Source organism: Eulemur rufifrons, chromosome 19 (genome assembly GCF_041146395.1).
Source record: "Eulemur rufifrons isolate Redbay chromosome 19, OSU_ERuf_1, whole genome shotgun sequence".
Lineage (NCBI taxonomy): Eukaryota > Metazoa > Chordata > Mammalia > Primates > Lemuridae > Eulemur > Eulemur rufifrons.
This window is the reverse complement of record NC_091001.1, coordinates 24,036,836-24,051,862: the sequence shown is the minus strand read 5'-3', so window position 1 is coordinate 24,051,862 and position 15,027 is coordinate 24,036,836. Positions and strand designations below refer to the sequence as shown.

Sequence of the window (15,027 nt, the reverse complement as noted above, 5' to 3'; positions counted from 1 at the left end):
TAAAATGCATATGTAACAGTGCAATTCTGCAATCTTACCTTACATGCTTTTCATGAATATTAAGTGACTGCATATTTATACAATGTTTAAAACTGTCTGGCACACAGTAATAAGCATTACATAGACGTTCATTCAGTACATAAATAAATACATACAATATATGTGCCATAAGTTAGGCACAAGAAAACATGACATGTAAGACATGTAAAATTGTAGACAGATAACAAGTGGTTGAAAAGATCTAGGATGATTCCATAAAGAAGGGGACGTATAATGGATGAGAAAATTGACAACAAAACCTCCAAAGGCTGTTTATTAAAGCAAAATACACCGAGGCTAATGGTTATAAATTCAGAAAATAGTAAATGGACCCAGGTGACCAGGGTATAGGATGGAAGATTGGGTTTTAAAAGTGAGTTAGGCAGCAATGAGATGCAGAGAATGCTTTTGTAATATTTATTAGCATTATAATGTTTGGTGATAATAAAGAGAATCAAATCACCTTTGAAGTAGTCAACCAATCTTATCAGAGTCAGGTGTATAGCTATGTAATGTTCACTAAGAACTATCATATAACAACCTCAGCAATGATTATTATTGCTATTAAGCTACTCATATAGAGGTAAAGAATACTAGACATTGATGTAGCTTTTCATGTTCAAGTTGGCATGCTTAGTCTTAAAGCTGTTGATTAGAATCTGGTTATCCAACAGTTTCTTAGAACTGTCTCCATTCTCCTTTCCATATCAAGTCTATGGAGAAATTCCTTGTGGAAAAGAAAGGGTCATCTCTCTTTTTTCTTCTTTCAGAGATGAAATTCACTATGTTCTTTCTCCAGCTCAGGCTTTCTCTGCTAGGAGATTGGGATCTGCTTAAAGGCAGAGTCCACTGCATTCATCCTCATAGCTGCAGCATCTAGCACAGCATCGTATAAAGCCATAGTTAATCCTTATGAACTATGGCTTAGATTGGATGAATTGGATTGGATTGTATCAAAGTGAATAAGGAATAAAACACTTCTCCTTTATTATGGTTTTTAAAAGCAATTTCTTATTTAGTATAAAGTGAAAAGTACATACAATGGCATTTATTATGTATCTCAAACGGTCCCTCTCTACTGTCAATTTCTACAAACTACCTTGAGTAGAGACTCCTGTAAACAGCCTATATCCCAACCGGGTAGATTTAGTTAGAAAACTGAAAGTGATTTCATCACAGTAGGGTGATGAAATGCAATGAATAAATTCCATTAAGGTATTTAACTTAAATTAATATTGAAATTGCAACTCTTTAAATAAAACCTCTTTAAAAATAATGCATCATTTGTATATTGTTAAGAATAAAAACTTTTTGTATTATAGGATAAGAAACACAGAAAACTTTCTTATAGAAGCAACATATGAGACTTTTTTAACTTATATAACAGATTAATGTAATAACTAGATGAGTTATTTTATGTATTTGCATCATGGAAAAAGATACTTGAAGTCTAAATAACATGCCACATTCAGTTGTCAAGCAGCTATTTATACCGATTAGCAGTGCATTACTCTAAAAGGACCATCTTGTAACAAAGCGATGCTGTGCAGTCTCCTGATTTTTAAACCAATGCTGTTTAAATCTACACTCTGAACAAATGACGGTTCTCACAGTTTCTTGGAAATGAACAGCTATCTGTAGATGTATCACTTTATTTGTTCATTTATTGTATATTAAAAAAAAGCAATTTAGCAGTAAGGTAGAAAAGGAGAAAATAACTTTATAAAATATACACAATATGTGTATATATATATTTCTAGGTACCTTAATATCTAACTTAATATTAGTCATTTTCCTGTCTAATGATTAGGAAAGTCTTCTCAAAGAAAATTATATTTGGCCTAATATATCTGAAATAATAACCATATTATTTGTAGCAGAAGAAATTTCCTAAGAAATTATCAGACATGCACTTCAACATAGAGTGCCTAGAATCTCTGTGGTTATGTCTTTAGCTCTCATTTCCTGATAATATTTATTCTTCATGAGCTACCTAACACTCATGGAAAAACTATATATTCTCTCACTAGGCTTATTCTCATTTTAACTTTTTTCCTTATATCTCAGTGGATCTAGCTAAGAAATATTCTACTGAGCAGTTGTGTTGATTCATAAGAGGGAAAAAAAGTATTTTTCTTTCAAATGTATAAGACCTTAGAGACTATGAAGATTTGAGGATATTTTATTCCAACATAAAACTATGGAGTAAGACACATGTAAGTGGTATATATGGAATGATTCCATTTAGGTCAAGCTCAAACCCAGGCGCAACTAACCTGTCATCTTCCCATGATAGCTATCACCCTTGGGAGTTAGTGACTAAAACGAGGCAAGAGGAAGGCTCTGGGATGCTGGCAGATGGTGTGTTTATGGATTTGGGTGCTGGTTACCTGAATGGGCTCAGTTTGTGTATATTCATTAGGTATTAATTTATCCTTTGGGTCTATGCTATACCTAATGAAAAAGTCCCAAATTAAATAAGTAAAACAAAAATGAAAAGTATTCATATTTTCTTTTCCTAACTCCAGTAGTTTATTCTAACGGGGCTCATATTATTAGTCACAGATCACAATACTCAAGCTTTCCCAAATCATAAGACCATCTGTGGAGAACCAGAATTGGATATTGGATTTTCTGGTTCCATGCCTTGGGATTTTTGTTTTTGTTTTTCTGTTTTGTTTTATTTTGTTTTCAATCACAAGCTATGCTAACCTCCAAGACCCATGACAATGACACAGTCTGCTGGTGGGAAGCCTGTTAACCTTTCTATATAAACTAATACTGTTTGCCACATTACAGGTGAGTTGTGTGAGGAGAAGCTGGACTTTTGTGCACAGGACCTGAACCCCTGCCAGCATGACTCCAAGTGCATCCTGACGCCAAAGGGATTCAAGTAAGTCAGAAGCTGCCATCTGAGCTCACAATCAGGGGAGAGGACCTTTCTGTTAGGAACCACTCTCTCCTGCCATTTTTAGCTTCACACCTTTGCTCAGGATTAAAGGGACATATTCACTAGTATCAATGACATCTTTATAAATGTTCATATACAGCATGGACTTTTTTTTTAGTACACTGAAGAAAAATAAAAAAGTGTTTTCTTTTGTTCTGTAACTTTTTGGAAAGTAATTTATAGAAGTAAGCAGCCTTTGAATATCCTTAAATTTATCTGAAGGCCAAACAAATTAAGTTGATTATATCTTCTAGATGCTTTATTATCTGAAGGTAAGTCTGTGGTGCAGTAGAGAATTGGATTCAATGTGACTGAAAATGTTATGATCTGAAGCAATACTTTGACTATCGAAGGTGGGAAAAGACAGAGTCACCCTATGTCCCAGGTTGCCCTGGACAGTTCTGGTTTATGCCTGTAATTATCACTGTAATTATTGATAGTGCCCCTTTCACCTTAAATTGTCTCATGTGATAAAGCGTTACAGTCACACTAGGTAGAGGGCTCCCCTCAGTGAACTCTGAACTTCAACTTCAAAATCCTGTTTTTTTTCCTTCCCAGCGATATTCCTGAAATATGTTTGCTATCAAATTACATGATTCCTTTGCCACCATCCTGAAATATTTTAAGGGTCTATCAACAGCAACTTCTATTTTTAGAGCTGGCAGTAATTTAGAGATCATCTGGTCCAAATTATTCATTTTAAGCAGGAGGAAAACATGGCCCAGAGAGGTTAAGTAACTGTCCAAAGATCTTAAGGTTATTTAAGGGCAGACCTGGAGCTGGGGTTTATATTTTCCAGTTGGGTGATTTTTTTTTCTAATACATGTTACCTTTAAGAAGTTTTATAGTTTATTAATATTATAGTTGGGTTGGTATAGAAGATAGTCTGGATTCTTAGGAATGACACAGTTGGGTTCCAGAGTTGAGCTGTGCTTACATCAGACAACCAGAAAACAGCATTATTTGTTCCTCCACCCAATATTTATTGAGTGCCTGTTGTGATCAGGGCACGTAGTAATAATACCATGTTATGTTTTTGTAGTGCTTTGTAGATATTCACTTTCATATATTTTATCCTCTCAGTGAAATGATCCAAGCTCCATTGCCATAGTATTCCGAGAACTGAAAATTACTCAGGTCAGGAACAATTTTATAAGAGAAGATGGGATTTGAGCTGAAACTCTAAGATTTTGATAGTTACCAAACAGATCATCAGACATTCTAAGTCAGGTGAGAGAATGGAGTCAGTATCACCAGATTCTCACTGCATTTCAAAGGTCAATCTGAATTAAATATTTATCTCAAAGTTTTCTTTTGATAATATTCTTTTGCTTTCATTTGGTTTAAAATCCAAAACTTTAGCATATATAGATACAGTTGTAGCACCTCCTGATTCCTTTCAATGTCTTATTGAAAAATAAAAGAATAGATTATCTTTAGTTTACAGCCCTACGCAAAAACCCAATGTTTTTAAATTTTTACTTTATACAAAATTCTGCATTATATTTCATTCAATCATGCACCGTAGGTAAATTATTTTAACTCCCAATGTCATAATGATATCCCCACAATTGAATTTGGCAAATTGAAAAAGCATCACTTACCTAACAAATATCTTCATTGCTCAGGGCGATTAGTAGAGCAAGTTTTCCAGAACTGCTTATTATTAAACAGATTTTCCAGGGCTTTATGCATTGTAATTATAAGATAAAGTATTAGTAAGACTTAATTGAAACCATTAAAAATGGGGGAGTTTGTCTTCAGAAAGACTAATCCTTAATTAAATATCTCCTATTACTCTCATTGAGATTGCACACTCTTATAAGAGCAGTTTGCTGGGTTATGGAGTAACTGATTTGAAAACCTACTTTTCTCAGCAGTTATTCATGAGCTTTTTCCATACCTGTATATATATAGTTTAGCAGAAAAAAGGTTAAGTCAGAGTGTGTGCTATTACTCCTGTCTTATAAAAATTACACATTGCGGGAAAGGTAGTTGCAGAATGAAAATGGACTTAAAAACAAAACGATATGAAGCTGCTAAAGAAAATCTCTACTGACAAATGTTATTTGGACAAGTTATACTGTTACTTCAACTTCATTTTCTTATTACCAAGCTAACAGAGCTGGTTGTACTTTTCTTGCTTTATTATATACCTCATAAATCTCCTAAATTGCTTTGAGATATTTTTAGACTGTGCTATGCCATAAGCAGTATTTTCAAACATGCATCTTACTTAGTCAGCTTTGGGGCTTTCTAAACAGTGTATCTTATATCCTTTGCTTTCTGCCTCCCTCTTTGTCCGATGATAGAGTTGAAGGAATGTGATAGGTTTTATTGATTACAAATTTTAAGAAATTCTTATTTATATTTTTCTTTCCATTTTGAAACTCAGTCTGAGGAGCAAAAGAAAGACAAAAATGTTAGCGTTAGGCGTAATGTAACTCCAAGTTCTAATGGGTTTGAAAAATAGTCTTTGGAGAGAAGAGAATATAAAATAGCTTTTAGGCAGCCACTGTGGTGAATGTGTGGTTCTCTTATCTTTTACTTTGATTTCTTTTTTCAGATAAATAATTCAGGGTGTTTCAAAGCATTTCTTCTTTCTTTTAATGCTTGGCACTTCAACAGCTTTGCTCACATTAACATTGATGGAAGTTTTCTTCTCGGGCCTTGTCCATCTATTTGAGAATGTATATGGCCACTTAGGGTCCATTTAACTTCAGACTTGTTGTTTACTTTGCTTTGTTATGATTTAGCATTAAAACCAACTGGCTGCAGAGCAAGCATGCTTGTGCAGTGAGCTCATTTTATTCCTTAATTCATACAAGCAGAGCTGAAAGTCTGTTTGTTACTCTTAGAGTGTATATACCCCCATTTGTTTTAATTCGTCCACTCTCCAGTAACTCTTAAATCCTGATTTTGCATTTTCAGACAAAACCTTTGGCATTCAGTAATTCTACATTCTTTTAAGTGTTTTTAATTATCCTTACTTACTTAAATCCTAATAGCTTTGAAATAGAAAAGTGGATAATTAGTACAGACTAAACCATAAATACTTTCATAGAATTGTAAAGACTTACATTCAGAATTACAAAAAAATACCATTTTTTGATTGTGCATTATATATAAAAACTATACTAATTAGAGATAGTTTTATTTAATTTTTTAATAAACCTGTGAGGTGGAAATTATTGTATATGTGTTAAAGATGAGGAAATGAACACTTAAAGAGTTTAAGTAACTTAGTCCAGATTGCATATACTTCATGCTAAATGACATGTGTCAGACACAATAAGGCAAACACTGCATGATCACACTTATATGTGTAATTTTAAAAAGTCAAACTTACAGAAACAAAGAATAGAAGCATGGTTACCAGGAGTTGGTGGGGAAGGGAGTGGGGAGATGTTGATCAATGGCTACAAACTCTCAGGTATCAGATGAATAGATTCAGGAGACCTAATGTACAGTACAGAGGCTATAGTTAATAATACTGTATTGTATACTTGAAATTTGCAAAGAGAGCAGATTTTTAAGTATTCTCATCACAAAAGTAAACAGGTAACTATGTGAAGTGATGGGTATGTTAATTACCTCACTGTGGCAATAAGTTTCACAATGTATGCATATTATCAAAACATCATGTTATATATATTACAAATATAAAATTTTTATTTGTCAATTATACCTCAACAAATCTGGAATAAAGTAACGTTGATTTGTTAAAAGAAAAAAAATAACATATACTTAAGAGGGGTGTATACCTACATGATGAGTGCATTGCGCACTGTCTGGGGAATGGACAGGCTTGAATGTTCTGACTGGAGGGGATGAGGGTGGGAGGAGGGGATGGGTGTATACCTATGTGATGACTGCGATGTGCACTGTCTAGGGAATGGACACGCTTGAAGCTCAGACTCGGGGGGATGGGCGGGACATGGGCAATATATATAACCTGACCTTTTGTACCCCCATGTTAAGCTGAAATAAAAAAATAAAATTAAATAAATAAATAAATAGATTTTTTTTCACAAAAAAAAAAAAAAAAAAAAAAGAATGAGGCCAGGATACAAATGCAGTTCTACATAACTGTAAAACCTGAATTCTGTGGAGCCAAACAATAGTTTCCTGGGTGTATTTTTTTTTTTAAATCCATAGACCCTCTCTTAAACCCAAAGCAAAAATGATCAGGGAAGTCTAATGCATAAACCTAATAAAGCACAACAGGAGAGCACTGGGGGAAGAGTGGAGGGTAGGGGGAGGTTTCCAGAAGTCGCCGCCCCATCTGTGGCCAGACCTATAGGGGTTCCATGGTCCCCTGTAGGTCCACAATGCAGAGTTTCAAATCCACTGCACATGACATACTGCTTTTCTCCAGGCAATTATAAAGTCCCGGGTCCCTGGTGTCCTAAGAGATTCTGATGGTCAGCAGTAGAGGAGGACAGGTTGTTTTAAAAATTTTTTATTGATACATAATAATTGTACATATTCATGGAGTACATGTTATATTTTGATACAAGCATATAACATATAATGATCAAATAGGGTAATTGGGACATGATTCATCTGAAACATTTATCATTGCTTTCTGTTGGGAACATTTGAAAACTTCTAACTATTCTGAAATATAATAAATTATTGTTAACGGTAGTTGCCCTATTGCATTATTGAACACTAGAACTTTTTCGAGAAGGCCAGGTTTCAAAGAGAGGCCTGAAGAATTAATTATCCAGCAGCAGAGTGCAGTGATTAGAAATGCAGGCTTTCTTGTCAGATTGTTTGGGTTTGATTCCTGGCTGTGGCACTTAGCGGTTGAGTGTTTCGGGGCAGGGTACTTCACCTCTCCGTCCCTTAGTGTCCTCACCTGTAGAGTGGGTATGATAGTATCAGCAATGTCACAGGACTGTGGAGAGGATTCAATGAATCGTATGTGCCAAGTGGACTTAGGACAGGGCCTGGCACAGAGGAAGTACTCAGAGAATGTCAGCTGTATTATCACCCCTGGTTCTTCACCGTCAGTGCAGCTGAGACCCCTTCTACCCCCACACCATCACAGTGAACGGGCTGAAAAGCTGTCCATGGGTTCAGCCTTAGAAAAGAATTTTGTATCAGTTCCCCTATCCTACCCCTTTAGGTCAGCCCTGTTCTGCCATAATGATTATCTGAATTAGGATATCCCATATTAACATGTTTGCTTTTCTTGAAATTGTATTTTGTTCCAATGCATCTAGTCTCTATTAGAAAAATTTTAAAAAAATCACTTTTAGGATATGCTTAATATTCTTAGAAAATTTTATAACATACCAGTTTAATCATCTCAGTGGTCAAATGACTTAGGCAGAACTGAAAATAAAGGGCACCCTAGGTAAATAAATTGGGGAGAAAGAACGGAAGAGAGGGGGGAAAGGAAGAGGGAGGAAGGAAGAGAACCTGGTACAGTAATTCTGGCCTTGCTGGGATTCTGGATGCTCACTGTCATCAGAGAGATGAAATCACTGTTTTGCTCATAGATCCCAGTGAGAAATGGAATACTTTGCACAACAGTACTATTTTCTAGGCAACCATTAAATTGGGGGCTCTATAAGCCTGTTCTAAATAAGTTTTTTAAAGATAGTGCCATTGTTTCTAGACGAAATGCAAGTTTTACTTATTTTGGCTCAGTTGGGTCTGAAACCATTTACCTGCTTGTTGAAACAGATGTGACTGCACGCCAGGATACATAGGCGAGCACTGCGACATCGACTTTGACGACTGCCAAGACAACAAGTGTAGAAACGGAGCCCACTGCACCGATGCGGTGAACGGCTATACATGCATCTGCCCTGAAGGGTACAGGTAAAAGCAGAAGTGCACATTTATATGTAGAGTGAGGTCTTACAGGTCTCAACTCACATTGGCAATTAAGTAAAATCTCATGAACATATTTTTTTTTCTCCTTACTCTTTAGTGGCCTGTTCTGTGAGTTTTCTCCACCCATGGTCCTCCCCCGTACCAGCCCCTGTGATAATTTTGATTGTCAGAATGGGGCTCAGTGCATCATCCGGATAAACGAGCCAATATGTCAGTGCTTGCCTGGCTACCAGGGAGAGAAGTGTGAAAAATTGGTCAGTGTGAATTTTATAAACAAAGAGTCTTACCTTCAAATTCCTTCAGCCAAGGTTCGGCCTCAGACAAACATCACACTTCAGGTAAGAGTTCCCCCTCTCTCATGAACTGATCTGATCTTAAAAAGCAAATTCAACTTCCAAGAAAAAAACATCTGTGGCAGTTTGTGAATGATAGTATGTCTTAAACAGATGGTTAAAGACAATGACAGAAAATGCTCCTCGTGTGGAAAACTTTAGTAATTCTTCTTCAACATTTGTATTTTCAAAACAAAATGGAAACAAGGTATTTTTATTCACTACTTGATCCTGTTGGGGGAAAACAATAAAACAGACAGCACCAAAATATGTTTCTTTGTTTTATGCTCTGGCAAAGGCATTTTATTCATTTATTTTTATGGCGCAGCAGTTCAGCCTTTGCACAGAGGAGGCTCTTAGGAAACTCGATGCTGAGAAGAGCACAGGTGAGAAAGAACACCTGGATTCAGCCAGTACCTTTTACCTCTTCACCCAGGACCTTGAAGAATTGACATGAAATTAACAAACTCAAAGTTTAAGTCTTTCTGCCAGGTCAACTGTGTACATTTGAGAAAGTCATTCACACCCCTGTAGAAGAGAGTACACTAGATTGGGGTAATAAATGTAGGGTACATGGGAAAAATTGGGACTATGTGTTTTTTGTTTTTTTTTTTAATCTGGTAAGCAAAATCGTTTAACGTATTTTGAATTCAAATGACTTTAGCCAGTTTCCCACAGACCCCACCCTTTCTTATTTCATTTCCCCTGACACTCCAGTGAGGGGTAGGGGGGTTCTTTTGAAGTCATGAGGAAGAGGACTCTGGGAGGCAGGTGTCCCTACCTTCCGGTATTTGCCACACTGAATTCTTATGAAAAGTACACAGGGGTGTTTGGGCTTAAGTCTTAACTTACTTAGCTTGTCCTTTAAAAGACCAAAAAAGCCAAAGAGTAGGATAAAACAGATTTCCTCCTGCACATGGCATAACAGTAAAGAATTCATTTTTTATATGGGATATGAACATCGATCTTGCTCAATGAAGTCATATTTCATATATTCCATAAATAAAACTCATAATAGGAGCAAAAGGACTAGGTAAGTGAAAATCTCCAGCAAAGGAAGTTCTAAGCACATCCAATAGGTTTACATGCATATTTGTTATTTTTCTTTTTAAATTTCTTTTTGAATTTGTTTGCAACAAAGTAATTTAGGAATAAGTCACCTTTCAAGCAATAATTTCAGCATGCATTATTATTTTTCTCGAAGCCATAAGGGAAAAATAAACCTTAGTAATACCTCTTCACCTCACTTAGTTTCTTTGTTTTGTTTTTGTGATGAAATGCATTTGGTTGACTGCACATCGTAGTAATGCCGGGGTTACTTCCCACTAGATTGCCACAGATGAAGACAGTGGAATCCTCCTGTATAAGGGTGACAAAGACCATATTGCAGTAGAGCTCTACCGGGGGCGTGTTCGTGCCAGCTACGACACCGGCTCTTACCCAGCTTCTGCCATTTACAGGTGAAGATCTCTCAGTTACGGGTAAAGGTGAAAAAAATTGTTTAATGAAGAACTGCTTCTCTATTACTTTGTAATGCGAAGGGGAGGGAATAATTTATCTCCAGCAGGCTTTACTGAGAGACCTGGCAGGAAGAGATGGCATACTGGAGTTGGATAATTTGAGGAGAGATTTATAAGAGGACTATGTACAAAGAGGTGGCAGGGATAGTAGAAATGAAGGATGTGTTCCCACCCATGTGCCTGTAGGATTGAGGGGAGAGAGCATTTATGGAAATCCATGCTCTGAAGAGGCTTTGTAGAGAGGTTTGCCTGGCAGAAGCTGGAACCTTCAATAGAAGTTTGCAAGTCAGCTTTCAGGGAGGGAACCAGCTTTTGAAATACACAAACTCACCCTTCTTCCTCCCAGCAATCTCCTGCTTGTGCTCCCCGTTGGCCAAACCAGATGCCAGAAAACAAGGAATCCAATGATTCCAGTAATATAGCTTGCACATGAGCTTCCCAAAGCTCAGAGCTGGGTGAAGAAGGGTGAGGGGGTCACCAGAGAAGCAAACAAAGATACCCAGGGCTGTGAGTAACTTCTAGTTGCCATTCATACAGCACACATCTACCATCTGGCACCTACAACAAGCCAGACACTGTTCTTAGCTTTAAGGAACAAAGTCCCTGCTCTTGTGGAGCTTACAAATAATAAGCAAATGGACTCATACAATACCGTGATAGGTAATCTTGATCATTCATTTTGGAAGTTTTCTAATGATATAATGATATTGATGATATATTGAAGATTGGAAAGGGGTGGTGTTCATGGAACATAAATGTTGATGTTTTGTGCCTAAGACTTAACCATCATAGTCCTTCTGTTCAGGCTCAACACCAATTCTCTATCATCCTGCAGATAGTTACCTAGTTAATTTTCTCACTTATAGAAATAACTGCCACCCTTCAAAGAAGAGGTCACAATCTAATAAGCATTCAGTTTTTCTAGGCAGGTAATATAAACGAATTAAATGGGCCAAGTGCAAGAAAAAAATGTGCTCTTACCCTTTGTTCTTTAAAAGATCTACCTTTTTAGATAAATATTCCTCTATTATAAATAGCCTTGATGTTGGCAACTTAACAGGAGCGGCTGTGACTGGAATGAACTAAAAGTGAATCTTTGTCAAATCATGATTATGTCCACTCGGTTCTCCCTGACTGCTGCCATGGGGAACTGTGAGCCCAGATTTTGCCAGATTTTTAAAAGAAAGGCAGAAATATATGGAGTTTGGTATAGGGGGAGATTTGGGGAGTATTTTTGTTTTGTTTTGTTTTGTTTTGTTTTGTCTGTGTTGAGACAGGGTCTCACTCTGTCACCCAGACTAGAATACAGTGGCATGATCATAGCTCACTGTAATCTCAAACTCCTGGGCTCAAGCGATCTTCCCACCTCACCCTACCGAGTAGCCAGGAATATATGTGCACACCACCATGTGTGGCTACTTTTTAAAATTTTTTTTGTAGAGACAGGGGCTCACTATGTTTCTTAGGCTGGTCTCAAACTCCTGACCTCAAGCAATCCTCCCGCCTCGTCCTCCCAGAATGTTGGGATTACAGGTATCAGCCACCACACCCGGCCTGTTTTTTATAATATAAAGTTTTCTCTCTTTTAAATAGAAATTCCCATTTTTTAATACCCAGTATGATGACAAAACACATCTGTAGGCCAAATACACTTGTCAACAAGTGAGTGAACATTAATTATCATATAAAGTGGAGCTATTGGCCTCTGTCTTATTGATATTCTTTTATGTATAAATGTGCTTCAGAAGACTTCACATCTTATTTGATCCTTCATAATAGTTCTGGGAAAGCAGATGCCAATTGCAGCCATGAGGGGAATTCAGTAAGTCCTTTGGTGGTAAGCAAACCCACTTAGGAATATTTGGAGCATGGAAACAAACACATAATTGTTGGTTTCTAAGTGGAATACAATGGTTATTTTTATCTCCAAATGGTGATGTATTAGTGTCAACATTTTAGATATTACTAGGTCCTAAATTATATAGCCTCAGTGTGTTTCAGCACATAAAAATATTTCAGAAATTTGTGGTTCATTGTTGCTTTTTATTTTTGATTTGTTTTATGTACTGAAGCAGCATAGAATTCTCAGAAACCTTAGCAAAGATTTTGGGGTTGGATTATTAAAGCTAGGGTATGCACAAAATATACTGAAAATATTTCTAGATAATTTGTGTAAACCCAAGTGATTATATCCGAGTTAGGACTTACTATCAAGAGATTTTTTTTTTGAGTTTATGTTCATTGCCACTTTTGCCTAATAAACAATAGAGTGTACCCTGTGGCATAAGAGGAATATCATGTTGCACGCTCTTTATTAGAAACCGGAAGCCCATGTTTCTGCTGGCAGACTAGAGACATATCATATTAGGTCTAGGGAAAACACAGCTTTAATTTAATTCGTGCCTTTTAGTTTATGACACACCAATCAAGAAAAGCTATCACATTATTTTTTGGTAAAAGAAAAGAGACAATGATTACCAAGAATTCAGACATATAAATATGTATAATACATGTTATTAATTTATATTAATTATGATATATTTTATATTAATAAAATTAATAACTAATATCAAGGAAAAGGGAGGAAGGATTGAGAGAAGGAAAGAGGAAATGAAATGAAGAAATTCTGTATGTATAATATTGAAATGTTTTCAAGATATATTGCTCAGTTAAAAAGAAAAAAATTAAACAGTGTCAAAGGAGATAAACAAATATAAGTATTTGTATTTCCATATATTTGCATAAAGGAAAACTAGGCATAGAGAGGAGAGGAGTAGAAACAGGACTTCTGCATGAATGTCATATTATATCATGTTGATTTTGAGCTTTTTGAATGCCATTACCACTCAAAAATAAAATGAAATCTTACAGAATTGGGGGAAAATATTAATACATTACGTTATTGTTTCTATAGGATATTTTTGGTTAAAATTTTCATTTTACATGTCAGTTATTCTTTCAAATAAATCAGTATGAGGACAATTATTTTATGAAGTTATGTCTAGGCTGATAATTTGCCACCCTTCATAGTGGCTTCCTTTTACTCTAGACAAGGAGAATCTTTTTTAAACAATTCTTAATGAGAAATATGTGCTTCTTTCGTTAGATTCAAGTTTATGTCATTTTCCAAACCAGACAGCTTCTTTGGATACACAGGCAACTACTATTTAGGATTAAAATAGTAGTTAACGTAGCTTTAAGTGTATTTAGGAAAACGTAAGATGTTGTAATTATTCCTTTAGCAATAGAAATAAAGTAGCACACACATTTTCTCATTTTACTCTTATAACCTGACAGAAGATCTTGGCTTCTTGTAGACATACATACTGTTGAGAGAACCAGACATACAGGCAGTGGTATAGAGCAGTTGTTTTCCAAAGTATGCATTGTAATTACCTGTAAGGCATATTAAAACACAGATTGCTGGGCACCACCACTAGTTACTGATTCAATTGATTTCAGGTAAGGCTGAGAATTTACATTTCTAACAAGTTCCAGGGTGATGCTGTGCTCCAGGGACTAGACTTTGAGAAACACTTGTGTAAAAGGAATACATTTGAGCTGTACTTTGAGACCCGATGGTGTGTGTCTTTTCCCATAGCCAAGTTTCAGGACATCATGCTTGATGCTTGCATTAAAATCATCCAGATTGGGAGTATTTCTACCACAAAAATTAGCAAATGTTATAAATTTTTTGTTTTGTTTTTGTTTTAGAGAGCCAGTTGTTAAAACATTTGCCAATATCCCACTGCCTAAAAGGCTGTAACTCGTAACAACAGAGATGAAATGAGCTGCCTAACAAGGGGATGGATGTAGAATATGGCACAAATGCCCAATTTTTGTAGCACTTAGAGAATAGCATAAAGAGGAACTCAGTAATAGTGTCATGAATGAATGGCAGCCTAAACCTAAAGCTAATGTAGGCCCTCAGATAGGGATGAAGTAATAAATTTTTATTCTAAAGCAGGCTGACAATTCACTGTTATTCAAAGTGACTTGCTAAAATCTAGATAAGGAGAAACTATTTTTACAAAAGTTCTTAATGAAAAAATATATGTTTCTTTCTTTAGATTGAAATTAACGTCGTTTTCCAAAACAGACAGCTTCTTTAGGAACATAGTCAACTACTGTTTAAAAATGAGAACGTCAGATGTTAAGGCATGGTATTGTTCTGTATTAGTAGTATATCACTGTGTTAGTAATTATTATTACTAATATAGAACCATGTCATATATTAAATCAGTTTCCATATTTAGGGACCTATTCAACTTCAGGTGACTTTCTACTGTCTACTATTAGGTTTGGTGGGCTACATAGCCTCTGGATTATACAATTT

The 15,027-nt window shown here is 35.9% G+C and overlaps 1 protein-coding gene across 4 annotated transcripts in view; it reads left to right on the top strand.

Annotated features, from left to right (window-relative positions):
* Positions 1-15,027, top strand: part of SLIT2 (slit guidance ligand 2) — a 345,922-nt gene that overhangs the window by 316,269 nt on the left and 14,626 nt on the right. For all 4 annotated transcript variants that reach the window (XM_069493906.1, XM_069493904.1, XM_069493905.1 and 1 more), the window contains 4 exons: positions 2,839-2,932; positions 8,687-8,824; positions 8,937-9,177; positions 10,501-10,631. In XM_069493906.1, the coding sequence (XP_069350007.1) occupies positions 2,839-2,932; positions 8,687-8,824; positions 8,937-9,177; positions 10,501-10,631 (604 nt within the window). The remainder of the gene's footprint in view (positions 1-2,838; positions 2,933-8,686; positions 8,825-8,936; positions 9,178-10,500; positions 10,632-15,027) is intronic.